Here is a 20,144-nt window from a genome sequence, read left to right on the forward strand (position 1 = left end):
AGCAAATTCAGTCTACTTCTTGCTGATGTTTACTGAAAGTAGGAGATGAAGCTGCAGATTTTGAAAAATCGGGAAGCAGAGTCCAGATAAAAAGATGGCAGACAAACTGTAAGCCAAATTCAGGTTTTATGGGTTTTTTTCACCCTATTAATACAGGAAAAACTCTAAAAAGTTCACTTTGCAAATGTAAGAAGATAAGTTTTTACAGAAAACCTAAATTTTATATATAAACTGATCTTTTTATTTAAAAAAAAACAGTCACTGCTTTAAACAGAGAATTGGAGTACTTTGACATTGTAATTTTGACAGGATATTAGAGAGGATTTTCCAACTGGGTTTTGCAAAATCCCTTTGAAGTAAAGCCTTCTGCTTCTGGTCCTTGCGTTATTGCTCATGGGAAGTATTGAAATTACTGCTTTCAAGATAAGGAGCCACGTCACTGAGATCACAAAGTCCTTTCTCAGTGAAAAAAAAAAAAAAAAAAAAAAGCAAATGGTGCTGTTTTTCAAGTAAATCTAAAAAGATCAAGTTGGGTCAGCAGCACCGCCTACCCGTCTGTGAAGTCTGCCTTCCAAGTTTGATTGCTCCATTGTTACTGTTTTCATGAGGATCTAACGGTGGAATTTGCTGACCTGAAACACATGAGGAGACATGAATTCAATTTTCCTGATGTAAGAACAACACCCATGCAGGTAACAGAAGAATTTAGGTTGCATAAGAATTACATCTGTGAAACTTTACAAGAAAATAACGGCACCTTGAATATTTTTCCTTGTATCCTGTTCATGAAAAAGAACTTTCACATTAAAAAAATACATGAAATATGGCTATTGAGAAGGTATAAAGTACACTGAAATATTATCCATGTATTTTTTAAAACCAGTTATCTTACTGAGCTCTCTACAGCTTAGAAAGATAAAATTCTCATCTCCCTTTTAATTCTACCTAAATATGAATGGTGCAAGTTTAATGAGATTGTGCCTGTCCTAAATTTGCATGGCATTTAGTCCTAGCACACTGGAGTTTTACTAAGCACTGTAAGTAAACACATGGTGCCTATACTTGACAAAGAGAAACACATCTGTTCTTTCCATTGAATCCCTGCCTCTTTTTCAGGGGTTACCCACGTCCTTCCAGTTGACAATTTTGATTACTTAACATCAGCATCACTCCCTCCCCCACAAACTCTCCTGATTTTTTAATCATCTTATGGAGTAATTATTTAGAGTGTCTGAAAGAATTTCAGCCATTACAGGAGAGCCAGAGATCTCTCCTGGGGCAGAAGGGCACTGCTCCAACTCCCTTCCCTGTGTGCCCTTTTAGTACTGCTGCATCTTTTGTCTAACTGGCTTCCTATTAGGGACAATGTACAGTGTGCTTAATAATAAGAATAATAAATGGAAAAAAAGATTCTCCTATGTCAAATCCATCCTTTGTCTCTCTGGTGTGCACCTGGCTTTTGCATTAAACCCTTGTGTGAGCTCTCCATCAGTACCTTGTGATTTTACAATCATGGCAATGTACTTTCCCATCACTTTGTGGATTTCCTAAATGTTTTTTTCTGAAGCTGAATCCATTTTTATGGATTATTCCTGGGTTTACCATTACTCATGTTAAATAACATGACATAAAATACTAAACATTTGTTTCTTATATACCTCTTTCAAAGAACACAGAGTTCCTGTGAACAGCTCATCATAATCCAGGTGGATTTTACAGTTTAGATTTCCCCATCCTTTGCTTAAGTTATCCAGAGCTTTCTCTTACCAAATGTTCTATGAATTATGTACCTATGTTGAAGCCTGAGTCCTACAAGTTATCTGGGGGAGTGGTTGGGGGTGGGTGAGTTACAAGCCTTCAGGTAAAATCCAACCCCAGTGAAATCAAAACAGCAAAATTTCATCTGTAAAACTTGTCCTTAAATTACCTTTAGCCATGATTCAAATTTTCTCTTATTCAGTTAGTTCTGCACAGGTATGTGTACAAAAAAAGTGTGATTTTTAAATCAGATAATCTTGAGTGTTTGTACAACTGAATAAGAAAGGGAAATATCCTCACATTATCTAAGGTAAAGATACTGTATCTGGCCCAACAGACTGAAAAACGTGTATCTTGAGGGCCAAAGCATGTATAAGCACTGACATTACAATGCTGAACTCTATTTGGGTCAGTAAAATATCAATTTCACATCCTGCTTAACACTGTGTTCAGACTTCATAAAGTAAAATAAAAAGCAGAATAGGTGGTTACAGACCCAGCTGTTAAATGCATTAGTTCTGTTGGCTTTGTTTGGAGACAAAGAGAATCCACTAATTCTTAAAACTCTAGAGAATATGAAAAGCATGGTATCTGTGAGAGGCTTGGCAAGAAGGCAACACTGTCATCATAGAGACCTTCAGGGAACTCCTGCATTAGGTAGCACTAAGACTTCCAGAGGGCTTTCACCTCAGTCCAGTGAAATAAAACCCAGTCAATCTCACCCAGACAGAACACGACGTAGCTTAAAAAGCCTGGAATCTGTAGACATGGCTTCCATAAACAATTTTCCATTAAGCAAATACCCTCTAAACATTTGGTTCTTCTAACAGTAACTTTGGAAGGGGACAGCTTTAATGTGCAAACTACTCTATCTTTCATTTTAGAACTCTGCATTAAACAAAGACATTAATTCTATTTGTTTTTCATTCAGCTTTTCATATTTCCTATGAGTTTCAAGTCTTTTCTACAGTACTCCTGATGTCTAAGCTAAGAAGCAGGCAAACATCTTGGGAGCAAAAACCTTGCAGGCTTCAAGGTCAGGAAGCAGTTTGTCCAGTTCAGACCAGGACACAATATATGTTGTTAAGAATCACCCAATTTAAGTAATTTCTCAAAACAACAAAACCCACACAAAATAACAATGATAAATAATAAAGACAAAAAGTCTCTAGACCTATTTTCTGGTTATGAACTTTAGTTCTGGCCTTTGAACTTAAGTACTGTTTGTCAGGAACTATCTGTGTTTTCTGCTGTTTTGATACCACCACTCCCTCCTGGAACTCAATGTAAGGAAATAAATGTTTAAACAGTCTAAATTTTTACTTTTTTTTTGAGTTTGAGAATATGTTTTCAGTAGATGATTCTTCCCTCATTTATTATTTATCTTATTACCAGAATTATTAAACCATCAAGTTAAATCATTTTAGTTTTAGTTACAAGACGTCCCTGCCCAAGCAGCTTGTACCACGACAGGAGTAACGATCTTGGAGCACAAAACTCAGTCTAACATCTGAGAAGCAGCTCCACAGCAAACAATACAGTGAGTTTTCATCAGGCATCAAGGGAAGTGAATAAAAAATCAGTCAGAAATCCATCTGACTTATTGTCTTTCCCTAGGCCTCCCTGACAGTAGGCAAGGTAACAGAGAAAGTCCTAAGCAGCAGCAGACACTAAGGATGAGCAGTGAAATGCTGAGCCTGCATCTACACTTCCTGCTTCTAACTCGGCTCAGTCACTACTGCCACCTAAAAGTACTGTGATCATCTCATCTTGTCATTCAGCTCCTGATAAATATGGCATCAATATTGCTGACACCGACTCACATATAGCTGGCACTGAGTCAGGATCAACAGAGGTCACAAACTGAATTAATTCTGGAAAGTATATACTCATTTAAAATTTGTATCTCACTGGCATCCATAGTCTCTGTTCCAGAGTAATAAAAATATTCTGGTATTGAATACCATAAATTAAAAATGTTGTAGGTTATTTCTTTCATGCAGTTTATGTCAGAAAGAAGCAGCAGTGCTCTGACATCCAGCCCTACAATTCTCATGCTGAGGAAATAAAAACATTAGGGCAATTCCTCTTCAAACTGAAGACTGCTTGTTAATATAGAGTCATCTTAAAAGGATCATCAGAGATTGAACTCCTGGAATAACAGAATGGCTTGGGTTGGAAGGGACCTGAAAGATCAGGGGGTTCCAACAGCCCTGCCATGGGCAGGGATGTTATTCACTAGATCAGAGTCTCAGGGTCCCATTCAACCTGGCCCTGAACACCCTCCAGGGATGGGGCATCCACACCCTCTCAGGACAACCTGTTTTCATCTCTTGCTTAACTTAAGATGACAAGACCACAAATAGTCTTCACCCTGTTTTGAAGAGCAGGACACAACTTGCCCGCTTGCCAAAGATCACCAGAAGTGGGTTTTAGGATTCCAGAAGAAATAGTTATTCACACAGAATGCATGCACATTTATCTAACAATTCTCCAGCTGAACTGGTGAAATGAGGAACTTGGGGATAAAATATTAATGAGATGGTATAGAAGTATATATGGTTCCTATTGCTGATATTCCTAAAGAGTAAGTTGCTTACTGCAATTTAAAATTTGATTTTACACTATTATTAAATATAAGATTATATATTTTGATTTCATTTCACTAAGTTTCAGACCACGTTTCACAGATTTTGTGCAACAAAGCTGTTTGCAACCATCCACATATGCACATTTCTGAAGAGGTCTTGGTGTCCTCCACTCTCTCATTCCAGTAAACACTGATGTGTAAAATAAAAAGCGTCACAAGAGACTGCTCAAATGTAGGGTTACAGAAATTGTCACAGTTCTGAAATGAATCATCCGGATTAACAGATGAAAAGCATTAAAGCAATTGCATCTCCTCCTTTCTGGTATGTTTGAGTCGGGCTGAGAGAGTCCAGGATGAAGGTCAGAGTCTTCTCCAAAGCCTGGTAGAGTTCCAACTCCTGCTACTGAATCTGAGGTTTGTTAAGAGATTAATCAGCACTGTGGGCGTTGCTGTTCTAAGAGTGCCAGAGGCAAAGAGATTGGGAAATGGGAGGGTGGAACAAGAGATAAACAAAATGGGAATGAAGAAAAATGAAAACTGGAGCAGAGATCCAAGACAGTCAACAGGGACTGGGTAACAGCTCAGTGAGCAGAACTTGAAGAAGGATGGACAGGGATTGCTCTGCTGCAGCTGGAAGCAGGAGGCATCATCAAAGTAATAAAAGCTGCTTTCTTTATTTCTTTTTGAATGCAGTGCTCCAGTTGGAAGCTGTGACATTCACTAGCTCAGAAAAATCAGGTTTGGAACTGAGCTTGTTGCTCTTGTTTAGGTTTTTAAATATGAAACTGGTTCCATCACTGACTTGTAAAAGTCTGCATGAAAGGAAAGGTTGGGATCAGCCTTAAAGCTGAGCATAAGGCACAGTAAAAGCCCTGCAACAGTTACCGTGCTGACAAAGGGACAAACACATCAGTGCATGAAACAGATAACTCATTTAGTGTGGAAACAGATGTGCTGTGATCAGCCTGAGCTGGCACATCCAGACAATGAAGTCAAGTACCCAAGACTCACAGAATCACAGTATATGCTGAGTTGGAAGGGACCCACAAGAATTATCAAGTCCAACTCCTGGCCCTACACAGGATACTCCAGGAGTCACACCATGTGTCTGGGGGCAAATGCTTCTTGAATTCTGTCAGGCTTGGTGCTGTGACCACTTCCCTGTGACCTTATGCTAGTGCCCAGCCCCTCTCTGGGTGAAGAACTTTTTCTAATATCTAACCAAGACCTTCCTAAACACAACTTCAGGCCGTTCAAGAAGCAGAATCCTGCTATCTAACACAACAACAATTACACTAAGGATAGGAAGCAATCAGAGTCCTGTGCAGTGGTTTTCTCAGCCTTTCTTTCCACCTTCCTGAGAATCATGTAAAACATAATTTTTAGGAGGCTGGAGAAAGGAGCATTCTCCCCCGAGCAGCAGCCTGACACCTGTCAGAGCTCAGGTGAGCTTTTCTAATGGCTCACCTGAGAAAAGGTCAACTTCTTCAAGCAGTGGTACAACAGCTACACAATGGCCAGAACCTCCTCCTCAAATTGCCAGCTGTATCACAGCAAGATGAGCCCCTGCAAACCTCATTAATAAAGAACAGCCACCTGTGAAGGCACAGCAGAGCAAAGCAGACACATCTGATCCAACAGTTACTGCAGTTTTCTGCACCTGTACGACTTAAAACAGTCCCACTTAATATCTTCCCAAATTCTTTCATGCTCTGGAACCTATTTCAGTGGTATTTTAGAAGTTTCTCACATGGATTATAAAGCTTGGCTCACTAGTCTGTCTCTAGTTCTTTCCCCCCCCCCCCCCACCATATGTATACTGATGTTAAGATTTCCCCAGTTGACAGAGATGACTGTTTACTCATGTTGTAAGTTTTCATGCAAGGGAACACAATAAATTTTACAACAAAATCTATTGCATAAGTAAACATAGTTAAGTTGCAATTATTTTAATACTCCTAATAGCACAGCTAACAGCATCTCCATGCAAAAAAACAAAGCCAGTTTGGTTTGGACTAAAGCAAAAGCATAGATTACTTACACAAGTGCTTGCTAGGGGAAGCAGCAATACAACAACAATTTTGCTCATTTAATGAAAATCTCTGAAAAAACCCAAACAAATATTTAAATCTTGCATGGATCAAAGTAAACAACAGTATTCCTAATTACTTAATTACTAAGAGATCCAATCTTGACTCAAGGTCCTGCTGTAATTAACTTTGGGCTGTGTCAGTTTATTTATTACTGTTCTAAGTTGAAGTGCTTCTTGTTTGGAGAGAAATCCAGTACCTCACATGTTTAACTTTAGGAATAGTCCAAAGGTCATTAAATTTTGCTCCATTCACTAAAGTCTGGAAGCAACAGGAAAACAAGGGAACATAAACTGTAAAGAATGTAATCTTAAATATAAGTTTGGACAACGTACTTCTATCCTTTTATACCCCATAGAAAAATTCAATTATGAGTTTATACTACCTTAACAATTAGCATATGTTAAATTTCTTTGTAACCTAAATGTACTTTCTTTTCTTAAAATATCTTTCATAGACCTCTTCAAAGTACTTCACAGAAATCTGTAAATCAGCAGATAAAAGGATGAAAACCACCATACTAATCACTCACAAAGCCTGAAGACAGTCCATCTACAATTCCGCCCATCCAAGACCATGTGAGCTAGTACAAACATAGAATGTTTGCTGCAAAGGATTCCTTCCCCATTCCACAGGTATTTCATACCTTCCTCTTTAGTTTGTCCAGTACACAACTGGTTATATTGTAAACTCTGGAGACTGAGTTTGATTTAGTTTTTTTAATCTCCTAGTATTTCTAGGAAACAAGTATTTGGGTTACATTAAATATTCAATATATGAGCTGCTGGCAAGGCATCAGAAAATCAATAGCTTCATACATTTATAACTGAGCATTTACCACATGAAAGGTTGAATCCCAAGACAGAAACTGCTCTAATTAGGAAGCCTCATCTAGGAAGAATGTTCTTATCTGGATTTCAAACATCAGCCTCTCCTCGTAGTATGAATATCAGTAAGAGCGAGTGTGCTAACCACTCTTTGCACAGTTTCCATAGAGTGTTCTGATAATGTTCTTCCCACTTCCTTCTCACCCTCAACAGAGGATGCTGAAATGCTTCAATCTTACCCCCTTTGGTAACACACTGATCTTCAGCTTTTGTTGGACGGGGTGTTGAGCAACCTAATCTACTTAGGTGGCATCCTTGCTTGTGGTGGGGGAGTTGGACTAGATGATCTTTAAGGCCCCTTCCAACCCAAACCATTCTATTGTCCTATGATTTGCCAGACTTTAAAGAAAGCAACACATGGCCACAGTGCTGGTTTTGTTTAAGCCCAAGTTTATTTATTTATTATCTTTTAGCTAGGTATTCTTCAGTGGCTTTCTTGTCCCACTGCCCACTCCCCCCTGGTATTAGCCAGGGAGCCACGGCTCGGCTGTGCCGCGCACCCAGGGCGGCTTTTACGTAATCTGCTCCTTCATATCTGGGGCACCTTCACGCTGAGGTGGCAGGCAATGCACACAGGCTCCAGAGAAACAGCTGGGTGTGTACCAGATTGGAATAAGGTAACTAAGGCTTATTTGAGCTGCTAAATGAGCAGGTGTCTGAGAATTGCAAGGGTCTGATTGCCGCTAAATGATAGTACACATGGGGTAGCTTGCTTAGTCTTTGAAAACCAGCCAGGCACAAGCAAAGGTCAGTGGGGTAAAGTCCCACAAACAAGAAGGGGCAATACAGAACTGGTATGACCCCCTGCACAGGCACAGCTTCATTATACTGCTATTGTATAATACATTCCTGGCATTTTTGCTGCTGCCAAAAAACCAGCGACAAAGAGTGCCTATGATTCCTTCAAGGCTGGAAATAAAAAGCTAATAACATTTGTTCCTATAGAAACTCAGCTATTAAAAAGGAGCTACAGGAACAAATGAAAGAAACATTGAACTATTAAGCCCTTTTTTATGTCAAAAACCTTTAAAGAAAGACATTGGGAAAAAATTTAGCTCAAGTGAGGGATATACAACTGTATTAAAAATACTCATTTCATGTTTACAGAGACATAAATCAGTCACATGATATTTCACAATCACAGCAAGCCTTAAGCCAGGCACTGCTAAACAAACCCAGGCTAAGTGTAGTGGCTTACCATTTGAAATCCCATGGGTACAACAGAACCCAGGAGCTGTAGCCCATTACTCAGCTCAATGCAAACTCCCCAGAACACTGTCTCTGCTGACTCTCGTGCTCAGTCTGCCTCCTCAGCCTTACTTGTCCAAGTACAGCAACTGCAGAGTACTTCTCCTGCCAAATTTGACCCATCTTCAAAAAATCAGAAACTTTTACTGATTCTAGTCTTTCATATATTGTATTTTCTTGAGACAAACTAAGGACGATAGGTTTATGTTGAGACTTTGTGCTATGATGAAGATATCCCTCTAAGCAGCCAAATCCCCAAATTGTGAGAGAAACTTATTTTAAAAATCTTTTAAGCACAGTGTAACCTTAGAAATGAAGCAATCTTTCTATAATCAAGGCTATTTTCCCAAGATTTATCTGACTGTCAACAAAACACAGCAGTTTCCCTTTTTGCTTTATGCCTTCTTTCTATCTTTATGAGTACATTTCTTCCATCATAATATTTCACTGCATTCACATCATTGTCCCTTGAAAGAGACAGTTGTTAGACATCTCAGGAAGGAAAAAAAATTTAAAATGTTAAAATTCCCCTGTGAAATGAAAAGCATAGGCAAGAAGGAGGTAATTTTTTTTTTTGCTAAAATAAAATGAAGTCTAGCCTTTCTGCTTGGGCTATCAACTTCAAGGAGGATTTAATAGATAAATTCTCCACATATGTTGGAATAGCCTTCCAAATCTAGACTGCAAAATAGATAACACATACAGTCTTCCTGCAAAGTCTAAGGTAAACAGAAATTGCTGCTTCCTTGTTCAGAGGCCAGGCAGCAGCACCATGCCCTTGATGAGCAGCACAGGGAGAAGGGCAGGAACTCTCAGGTAGCATGAAAGCAAAATGAAAGCTGCAGCATGACTTTTAGGGCATCACACAAACAAAATTAGCCAACAGGGTAGGAGACATTGCCACAGGAGGATTTCATACTCTGAAAAGGCAGAAATGTCACTATGCAACTTGGGCAGACTTTTTTGGAAATTGCACCAAGAGTGAAGTGGTGTAAATATCAGAAAGTTACTTATCAACACTCTCTGCTCAATCAGAATCACACTAATTAATTCTAATGCTAATCAAGCATTTTTCACTTGGTTTCCACTATATTTCTATAACCATACCCTACCACATCTCTCCTTTCTCTCTGCTGACTGCTTGATAAGGTCACAAGTAGATCCACTGAGACCAAATATTTCTATATATAGAAGTAACTGCCTGTGGAATTAAGTGCACTTGCCTGGGTATCTAGTTCATACTAAACTTAATTTAGCTGATTTTCCTCATCTATTATATTCATTATTAGGGACAGTGCACACACTGCCAGCTGCAGCAATGCCTATCAAAGATGGAAACTAATAATCTAATTATGTGGCAAGAATGAGTTCCTCTGCGAGAACATCTGCAACTGCAACCATCAGATGCAGACAAACAAGTAAACTATCATAGGGAAGAACCAGTTCCTCCAGACAGCCATGGGGCACACACCTCCTTTTTAAAAGGAGGCAGAAGAATGGTACTGTATTCTAGGAATACTGGTTCTCATTAACCATTTCAAATACATCCCATGTAAGCAGAGCAAATAGTTCAACAGGCTCCCTCACAGGCAAAGTGTGCTAGGCAGTATCAGCTGATTTAAAATATGTGAAAAAAAAAACAAACAAAAAAAACCCCAAAAAACCACAAAAAAATCAAACAAAACAAAAAAAAAAATCTTCAGGGAAACAAGGTTGAGTGTGTGGACATGCTGTCTCCTAGGTCTCTGCACCCCAGAAGAGAGTTCAGGGAGAGAAGGAAACAGCAGTAGTGGAAGAAGATCCAACCGTGGAGCTCTTAAGAAATCTTAACCTATACAAGCCTCAGGATGCATAGGGAGAAACACCATTCTTTATCATCCCTGTTGTTTTTGAAAGGTTGTGGAGAAAAGTGAATGTTATATCTGTCTTCAAATAGGGACATAACAAGCCATGGGTCTACAGGCTGGTTAGCCTCACCCTGCTTCCTGGGAAAACCACAGAGCAAATCCTCTGAGAAGCTGCTTCTGAGCACAAGAAGGTGAAGAAGGTCAGTCCTGATACCAGGACCAGTCAGCAGGGACTTACTGAGGGTTAACCATGTCCAGCCACTCTGGTTGTCCTCTATGACAGCATGACTGGGACAGTGCTGGATGTTGTTTACCTTGACTCTGGCAAGGCTTTTGGTAATTCTCCCTACAGCATCCTGGTCCATCCAAGTTGGGATTTTACAGTCCAGATAGGCAGACTGTGAGCTGACAAGTGCCAGTCTCATGATGTTTAGAAGGCCTGGAGAGAAATGTATCTGTTTGAGGATTTTTGAATGTATTTCACTACAATGACTACCTTCTACTTACCAATGCCCTCCAGGAGCATTTATCAGCATTTAAGTTTTTTAGCAACATGATGATAAGATCAACAGTATTGCCTCTACAGCAGGCTTGGACTGAAACAGCAGATGTGACCCAGGCCAGGATTTATATACAGATTTAGAAGGAACAGGCTTACCCTCTATCTACTATCTACTGTGTTTTGCTCTGGTGTATTCAAAGTTGTTCTTAGTTTACATCTGCATAAATAGCAGCCATACCACAGGCTTCACAGGATTTACTGATGTCCTTGGGGAAGTAGTTTATAGACCTGAAACAGACAGCTATTTTCAGAAAACTTCTAAACAATCAAAATTAATTAAAGGGAACATTTACTTACTTATTCCCTGGAAAAGTTCTTCAATGTTAACAGCATTCTTTGCACTGGTTTCAACAACAATTGCACCTATGGATTCTGCATATTCTTTGGCATCCTTCATAGGAACCTCCCTGAAAAAAAATTAAAACATTTATAAACAAAAGAAGTCAAATTTAAAAAAAAAAGTTAATTTTTAAGAATAAACCCCAAACACCTCAAACACAGCCTGATCAGAAAAGCATTAATATGCTCTTCATATCCATAAAAGCAGTACTATCTCTCTTCATATGGCATTTAGATCATCTTATCCAAATGTATCAAAATTTCAACAAAATTGATCAGTTTGCAGATTTCTGAGACTTGCTGTTGAATCCATGCCTTCAGAAAAGGAAGATAATTTAAAGAAAATCACATTTGCTTGTGTTTTATATGTGACTTTGATAAGAAATGCACTCTCCACATGCCAAATGTTCAAAACAAGATAGGGTACAACTGTTGTGGATGAAAATGATAAGAGCATTGTATGTCTTGGTCTTCTCAAGCAGCAAGAAAACAAGATTCTGAAATAAGTATGAAAGCCACTGACTTCAACAACATCAGCAACAGCAATCTGAGTGGAAAAGACACCATTCTGTGCCATTTCACTGAAGTGACTCCATCTTAAAGCCACCAGCAGAACAACCTCATTTTGCAACCAATACTTCATATGTCAAAAGCTGGCCAATGCAGTTTGCAACATTCAAAAACACCTCTGCTTTAAACAAGCAAGCCCCATGCTGGCTTTGTATCTCCCTGAGCCAGGTGGCAGAGTTGGATCTGCCCATGTGTGCTGCTAACTGTAACCACCTCTATTCCTATTTTTGAGCAACAGCAGAACCTGCACCAACTACTTCACCCCACAGCTCCAATATACCAACCCAGAGACTCCTGGTATGAGCATGCCAGACATCTCTCAGCTTGGTGTCATCAGCAAACTGCTGAGGATGCACTTGATCCCTTTGTCTGTGTCACTGCTGAAGGTATTAAATAACACTGGCCCAAATACAGATCCCCAGGGGCACCACTGGTGTCCATCAGGACTCTGAGCCATTGACCACTGCCCTCTGGATGCAACAGTGCAACCAGCTCCTTACCCATCCAACAGGCCACCCATCAAATCCATCTCTTTCAATTTAGAGAGAATGATGTTGTGAAGGACCTTGTCAAAGCATTTAAAGAAGTCCAAATAAATTACGGAAAAAGGAAATATTATGGATGCATAGAATGAAGAACTGAGCATGAAATTCTGTTGAATTCTCTAAACCAATCATTCCCAGTGACCAAATTTACTAAGAAGCTGAACCACATTTTTAGGGAAGTGAACACTTCTTAGCTGCTGTTACAACTATTGAATTCCATAATGCTCAAAAAAGTATTATGACATTTGCAATATTTTAGCATTAAAGTTTCAGCTCCTGTCTTTGAAAGTACTTTTTAATGGCCTGTCAGAAGAACAGGACACATCAGAAGAAAGCCTTATTCCTATTACTTAGAAGTGTACTGAACATCCAGTAGTTCTAAGAGTTGACAGTACTACAACAAAGATGAGGAATTATACTTGATAAAATTTCTTGCCTATCTGTAGAAATTCCTTCAAAGTAGAGAAGAAATTTACTTCAACAGAGCACCAAGAATTGCTGATAGCTTATTAACAACATTGAGGAAGAGCTGTGTGACCCCTAAGTGTCCCAAATACATCTTGCCAGCTCAAAAACAAATTTTAGATGCTAAATGGAGAGAGTAAAATGGTCAATGATTATAAGAAATATATTAATTCCTCCTTACATTATCTCTTATACTCATAGAGATGACAGAATCAAACCAACTTGAACGAGGTCAGCTTCACCTCTTTTGCATCTATTCACATTGGTCTTAAAAGCAGCTGCCTCTCTGATATCCAGCAAAACATCTGCCAAAAGCTCCACAAAACCAAGGAGAGATGCCAAAAATGCATACAAACAGCAGCTTGCTCCTGTGTGCTCACATTATCTTACTTGTAAATTCTCTGTGCCTAAAGGCATGAGTATTTTCTACTCATCAGAAAAAAATCTGATAAATTGGTGACATGTTTCATCTAAAACCATTTTTACTGAAGTAAACCTGAAACATAAAGCAGACAGAAAATGCAAACAGCTTCATGCATTGCATAAACAATCAGGTTTCTGGAAGAACTGTGAAAATATTTCACAAAGGAGGTAGTCTACTCTCTATTTTTTCACCAAAATAACTTTAGCTGGACACCACTGGATAACTTCAGAAAGAAAAAAGGATTGGGGGATGCAAAAAGAACAACTGCACAAAAAATATTACCAAAACTATTCATAATTATGAAGAGAAAAAAAAGTCCTCTCCCATAAAAACCAAAAAGATTAAGAGACATTAGCTCATGGAGTACAATGAGGACCATTCACACAGCAAAACTATTTGTGCAAAGAAGAGCTATACCAGCTAAACAGGAGCAGGAATTGGATGATCAGCAATCAGTAAACTACAGGTTGTGGTTGATAATAATATGGTGAGAAGATCACAGTTGCTCTGTGAGGGAGTCCAGTATTTTCTCAACATTTCTGGGATGCAGGACTTTTTTGAAGTCTTCAATTGGTATAACAGCATGCAGGAAGAGGGCTGGTTATGGACTTTTTTGTGAATTTGTGACCATTTGTCACCATCTCCAGACTTATTACCCTTGAGTTAATCCAGCAACTGTATTGCTGGGAACACTTATGCAATAAATTTTAAAGTGACTCTCAGGGCAACCAAAACCCCTGATTTGTGCTAACTGGCTTTTGGTTTTATTTTTATAACCATCCTTTCCTCTTTTTTCCTTCTTTGCATCTGGAAATTTTTGTCTTGTAGGACTCAGTTTCACCAAGTTGACCAGCATATCACATCACATAGGAGATACCAATACATGTGTCCCTGACTCTTAGCCCAACAGAAACCAGAAGTTTGCCAGAATTAGGGCTTGTTCACTACTTACAGAAAGTAACTTTGTGTTGGTTCATGGCTGACAGTGGCAGGGGGAGGACAAAACAAAACCCACACAGGTCCAAACCTCATTTGGTTTTGATTCAACAAAGCACTGCAGCACTTACTTGAAGTCACACACATGCTCCATAGCTCTGGTGAATCTGGGCCAAAGTAACAACTACTAAATAAATGGGGATGGATTTGAACAACTCTATGAGGTCATAAGGGGAATACATCAAATATGATCATTGAGTTTGTACTCCTAGATGAAGCAAGAAATAATAGTCATGAAGTGACAAACAGAATCACTACCGTACAGCAGAATGTGCTTCCATTTCCTGAAAGGATAAATGCAAATCCAAAATAGAGCTAACAAGCAGAAGAGTGATTCTAGCTTCACTCTCATTCCAAATAGCATAATCTCAGCTCTTCTGCAGGGGTATGGATTCAACCCTTCCCTCTTTTATCTATGAGTTTCTTTGCCTCACACATGCAACCAAAGTTTTACTTGAGGTAATGCTCCAAAAACCCCCAAAACACACTTTCTGCATCCAGTATTATGAAGCAGTTTCTGTTCTTGCAAATCACAAGTTCTCCAAGTCCTATGATTAATATTGTTCCTCCTCCTGCTCACCCTCCCAGCTTTACATTGCTGGTTTTGCTCATCACTTACCACATTCTGCATCTTTTAAGAGAATGGAAGGGAGAAACAAAAAAGAGAACCTTTTCCATTCCAAATGATTCACCAGATAAAGGATGTATTTACTGTACAAATAAAGAGGAAGGGCAGTAAAAAGAGAGATTAAAAAAAGACATAATTCAAATGGTGCTGTTGTTGTTGAGGCTGTGCATTGCTAGAATCACTGACTCTAGTATAGGGAGCCAAAATTACATGCTATTGTAACAATGAAGCAAAATTGTTACCTGAAGGGAATAAACAATATAGTTAATGCAATGAAAACAACAAACAAAAAGTATTACCTGATATCAGAAAGATCACATTTATTTCCAGCGATGGCCATTACAATGTTTTCAGGACCATGTTCTTTTAGTTCTTTCACCCATTTTTTCAAAGTATGAAAAGAATCCTACATCAGAGAAATAACCAAGTAAGCTACCAGCACACTCTCTGCAAATGTACTTGCCTATTTTTTAAAGTAGAGCAGCACAGCTTTGACAGTACTAATGCAATAATTATTATAGATCACAAGACTGGAAGATCATTTATCTATCTATGCAATTTGCTTTTCAAGCTTTAGGCCATAAGACCTCTTCAAATTAATTGTTGAACTTAGATGTTTCCCTCTTTTCCTCTTCCCCTCCTCCCTGCTCCAATGCAGCACTGAATATTAAACTTCCAGTGATGAAGAAGCTACCCCAGCTTGTCTAATAGCTCATTTTATTCACTTAATGTGTACTTCATTTGTCTAATTTCACTTCTGTCCAGTGGCTTACCATCTCAATCACTATCATAGTTTTGGTAATATCCAATGGAGCTTCCACAGAGATGCCCACTTCCTTGCATTTCCAAACCTGTGATCAGGTAAACCTCAGTTTACTCATTATAGCTTTTTTCCTCTCCAAGAAAAAAAAATCTAACTCTATCTGATGCTACCTACCTTTAAACAGTAATTTTTCTGTTTCTTTACACCAGTGAAGTAGTAGCTTTAAGATAACACTTCTTTCTGGAGATTGTAATTATAATGCACAGTTGAAATGCTTACTGACAAAGTGAACTCCCAAATAGATTACAAGTAATTTTTTCCCCTTCAGAAATGCACATAAGAGTTGTGTCTAAATCAGCAATAGCTGCACTGGTGTCACCAAAGCTAGAGCCATATCAGTCATTTGGAGGAAAAAACCCATTCTGCTTTAATGATTAATACTGAATATTAAGCATCAAAAAGTGAAATACACATTGACCTTCCTCTCCTATTTCCCCCTCTTTATCTTGACAGCTGTTGCACATAAGCTTGGAGAAAGGCTGGCAAAACTAAATTTTATTCTTACAATATATTACAAGATCAACTGCAAGATATTTAAATCAAAAGTATCAATCCTGCACAATTCACTCTTCCTCATCTTCTCCTGGCAAATTAGCAATGGAGAACAGCACTGCTGCACAGCAGTGACCACCACCATCAGTGACTGATCATCACACTAATGCACTGGGTCACCAAACCAGTCCTCCCAGCCTCATGGTAAATAAGTCAATTGGCAAGAAAGGAATGAAATGCTAGTGAACTCTCCTGGCCATCCATCCATTAGCACTGCCTCTAACTCTGCTATATCAGCAGGGGTTTCTTCCAAAAGGACTCAAAGAGGCATTCAGCTGGAATCTCCTATCCTCCTCTGCCTGAGAAATGGGCCAGAGAAGTTAAGGATCTAAAAATACTATTTTCATTCCAAATAAATAATGTTGACACAAAAGGTCCGAAACTTATGATTTCATTACCAGTTTCAAAATGACACCTGCAATACAAACATTAAATGATACACTTATATAAAAATAATTAGCTGTAAAATCAGTAATATGCTAACAACTTAATTTCTACTCAGATGATAAAGCTAACAGCTGCTATTTGTAGTAAAAAATTTAACTCCACACAAAGAACATAGGTGGTGGTGGTAGGGGGTATTGTAGGATATTAATTCTGTCTTCTAGTCAGAGGAAATCCAAAGAAATGTTTGCAGTCTCCTTTTGTCTACAGGAAGTTGAAACAACACAGAAGCAGGAGTTTTTATTTAATGTTTTAAGGCAATTGGACACCTCCAACCAGATCTACACAAACTACCAAAGCATACACATGCCAGAGAAATTAAATTCCGTAATTGTGGGGTTTAACTCCAACTCAGGCCCAAACACAGGAGTTAACACAGGCATAAAGCATCCCAGAGGTCTTACCTGTTTGGTGATATCATACACTATCACAGCTGCTGCTGAACCTCGGTAGTACATGGGAGCCAAGGAGTGAAACTGTTGAAACATAAACCCCCAAAAGAAAGTATCATTAATAAATCAGATTTACCACATGCTTTGCCAGGTCTCAAAGACTTGCAGGACCACCCACTTTTCATCATCCCACACAGAAAAAATCTTATCAGTGGTCACCCATCTCTTATTTTTCTTAACATAAAGAAGCCAGTCCTTCTTTATTTCCTGCTGTACTTCATCCCACTAAATTTACTAAACAAGCACTTACTGGTTCAATGCATCATTTCCACTATGGGGCATGGACTCTGAGAACAAGTTTTGACAGGAAAATCACCTACACTTTGAAGCCTGACCAGATGGCATAGGGATGCCTTCCCATGGCAAAGTACACTCTTGCTTTATAGATCTAAGCAATGACTGGATTCATCTTGGGTTTGAATTTTATAAAACATTGCAAATGACTTGGATAAAATTAACTTTTCAGAAAAATCTGAACACCTGACTTGTTTACCTACCCTATACTACGATAGATATTTCAAAACACATGGATTCTTGCAGTTATTCCTCAGCTTTTTGTTTCAAGGAAAACATTATTTGAGGAAAAAATGCAAGAAATAAACATGTTTGTTATAAAAACTGAAGAACAGCATAATTTTCGTAATTTACCAATGAATAAGCAGCTGATTTAGAATTTCAGCTTACAATTACAATTAGAGAAAGGAAGTAAAAAAAGTCTTTCTGCTGATTCAACTAAGCTTAGTCTCAATCAAACCCAAAAAATAATCTTTCTTGGAAAATGCATTCAGTCCCAGTATGCTCACACAGCCATTTTATAATTTTTGGGGGGGAAGTTATATGCAAAAGCTGCATATTAAGCTGCAGGTCAGCACCTAAATCAAATACCCTATTAGGGTAGGGTCTGAACCTCACTGTCCAGCAAACATGCACGAACCCACATTTACTGCACACATCCTTTTCCCAAAACTGTACCTACTGACTGAGCATTTAGACTTAGCAGCCTCCACATTTCTTGCTGTTTCACGTGTAACATATCAGGCAATTTATTTGCAGAGCTGGTTCACTTGCCAGTTTGTAAGCAATTTATCACAGATCACGCACAGCAGCTCAAGGTCGGCGCTTTCTTTTATAACACTATGGATGCACAGCAGCAGTGACAGATGGTCAAGGGCTGAAGTGTTTTGGGGAGCGAGGCAGGTGGGAGAGCTCATTAATAAGAGAAATCAGCAGGAAAGAGGATGAGAAAAGAAAGAGGAATCAGTCAAGAAGTGTGGTCTGAAGAAATGGGATCAGCCAAGATCCCGAGGGAGCTGGGTAGATGTGTGCTTTCTGGGGTTTCAGTGTGTAGCTTTATTACTTGCATTCTTAACACAATAAATGCTTTCTAGAATTTTTAGGCTCCTAAATCACGACAGAATTTTTCAGTTTCAGAATGGACCTACAGCAATGACTTAGACCGGGAGCCTGATCAATTCAGGGCTGGCCAAAAGTTAAAACATCTCATTAAGGGCATTGCCCAAATGCTTCTTAAACACTGACAAGCTTGAGGCATCACTTCAGATAACAAGAAGGGCTTTTTCAAGTAGGTTAACAGCAGAGGAGGTCTAAAGAAAACATTGGATTCATTACCTGTTTCATGATCACTGTGGCCAAGGCATCTCACCTACTACCGCATCCCCCAAGTCCTTCCTAATCACAAACAAGTCTAGCAGGGTATCTTGCCTGGCTGGTTTATCGAATGCCTGCAACTAGAAGTTATCTCCTACAATCTTCAAGAGCTTCCAAGACCTTCTCCTCAACATAGGTATTGTGTTGAAGCAGCCTGGAAGTCAGGAACCTTAACTGTGGAGGGTACAACTGACCTTTCATGGTGTACGCACACTCACCCCAGTCTGTCAACTCCAGGAAAAAAGCCTAAATACCCCACACACATGCTGATTTGGTCTTAATCCAGATTACATTTTAATCTAGATTACACAGCATTCATGAATTTACAAAGAGCTCTCAGATAACAGTAATCACACTTCACAGGAGCCCGTGCAGTTAAACTCACATACTCCAAATTCCTTCAAGGCCCTGAAAGCACACTGAGAACCCAACAACATCAATTCTTGGAAATTTCTCTCTTTTCTTCTGACCAGCTGAAAAGAATACTTCCCTTAACAGCTGTTTCACTGAAGAATATTTGCAGTGTTAGGGCCAGAAAGCAAAAATAGAGGTAATTTAAAACAAACAAACAAACTGAACAAAAAAATGCCCTTTGTCATTCTCTTATACAGGCTAACAAACAAACATGACAATACACTATGTCCCAGTCACAAGAAATCACTGTTTTCTACAAAAACAGGAAAAGCATTTTTGCAACACTGAATGAATCAAGAGAGGCTGAAAAATTTTAACTGCATGAGTTTCATGATCTAATGATAGACTCTTAACAAATGTGCTTCACGAACATGAATTTTCCAATATCATGCAAATAATTATGTTTAATTTTCTTTTAAATCAATGCCCAAAAGCAAAGTCCTCTTGAACATTTTTTGGCCTAATTAATTGGAAAAAGAGTCACAGCAAATTAATTAAAGGGATACAAAATACTAATCTGCACGTTTTTCATCTGCCAAGGACCAAATGTGGGACAGATGCCCAAAAGAAGTGACACACAAAAAAACAGCTCACAAAATAAAATCTCACGGGACTACATTCTGTATTATAAATGACAGTGTCTATAACCTTGATTTTATAGCTCAGTATTTCTGTAACCATTAATTCCCAAGAAAATTAGGAGAAACAGAAGCAGTTTGAGATTTGACATTAGAACAACTCTACTTGAGAAGGGCCACCTAAAAATGCTCAGGCAGCCACTCCTGGCTCTGCCACGCCAACACTCAGGTTACAGCCCCAGCTTCCCAGGGACTCAGCCCCTC

General features: G+C 38.9%; 1 protein-coding gene across 1 annotated transcript in view; it reads right to left on the minus strand.

Moving 5' to 3' along the window:
• Positions 1 to 249: 249 nt before the first annotated feature.
• RAB31 (RAB31, member RAS oncogene family) overlaps positions 250 to 20,144 on the minus strand; it is a 55,844-nt gene continuing 35,949 nt past the window's right edge. The window contains exons 4-7 of the mRNA XM_079300144.1: positions 17,173 to 17,244; positions 15,249 to 15,355; positions 11,280 to 11,389; positions 250 to 632 (exon numbers count right to left, since the gene is read on the minus strand). Coding sequence (XP_079156270.1) covers positions 535 to 632; positions 11,280 to 11,389; positions 15,249 to 15,355; positions 17,173 to 17,244 — 387 coding nt within the window. The 3' untranslated portion in view covers positions 250 to 534. The remainder of the gene's footprint in view (positions 633 to 11,279; positions 11,390 to 15,248; positions 15,356 to 17,172; positions 17,245 to 20,144) is intronic.

This window comes from Erithacus rubecula, assembly GCF_903797595.1.
Source record: "Erithacus rubecula genome assembly, chromosome: 3".
Taxonomy (NCBI): domain Eukaryota; kingdom Metazoa; phylum Chordata; class Aves; order Passeriformes; family Muscicapidae; genus Erithacus; species Erithacus rubecula.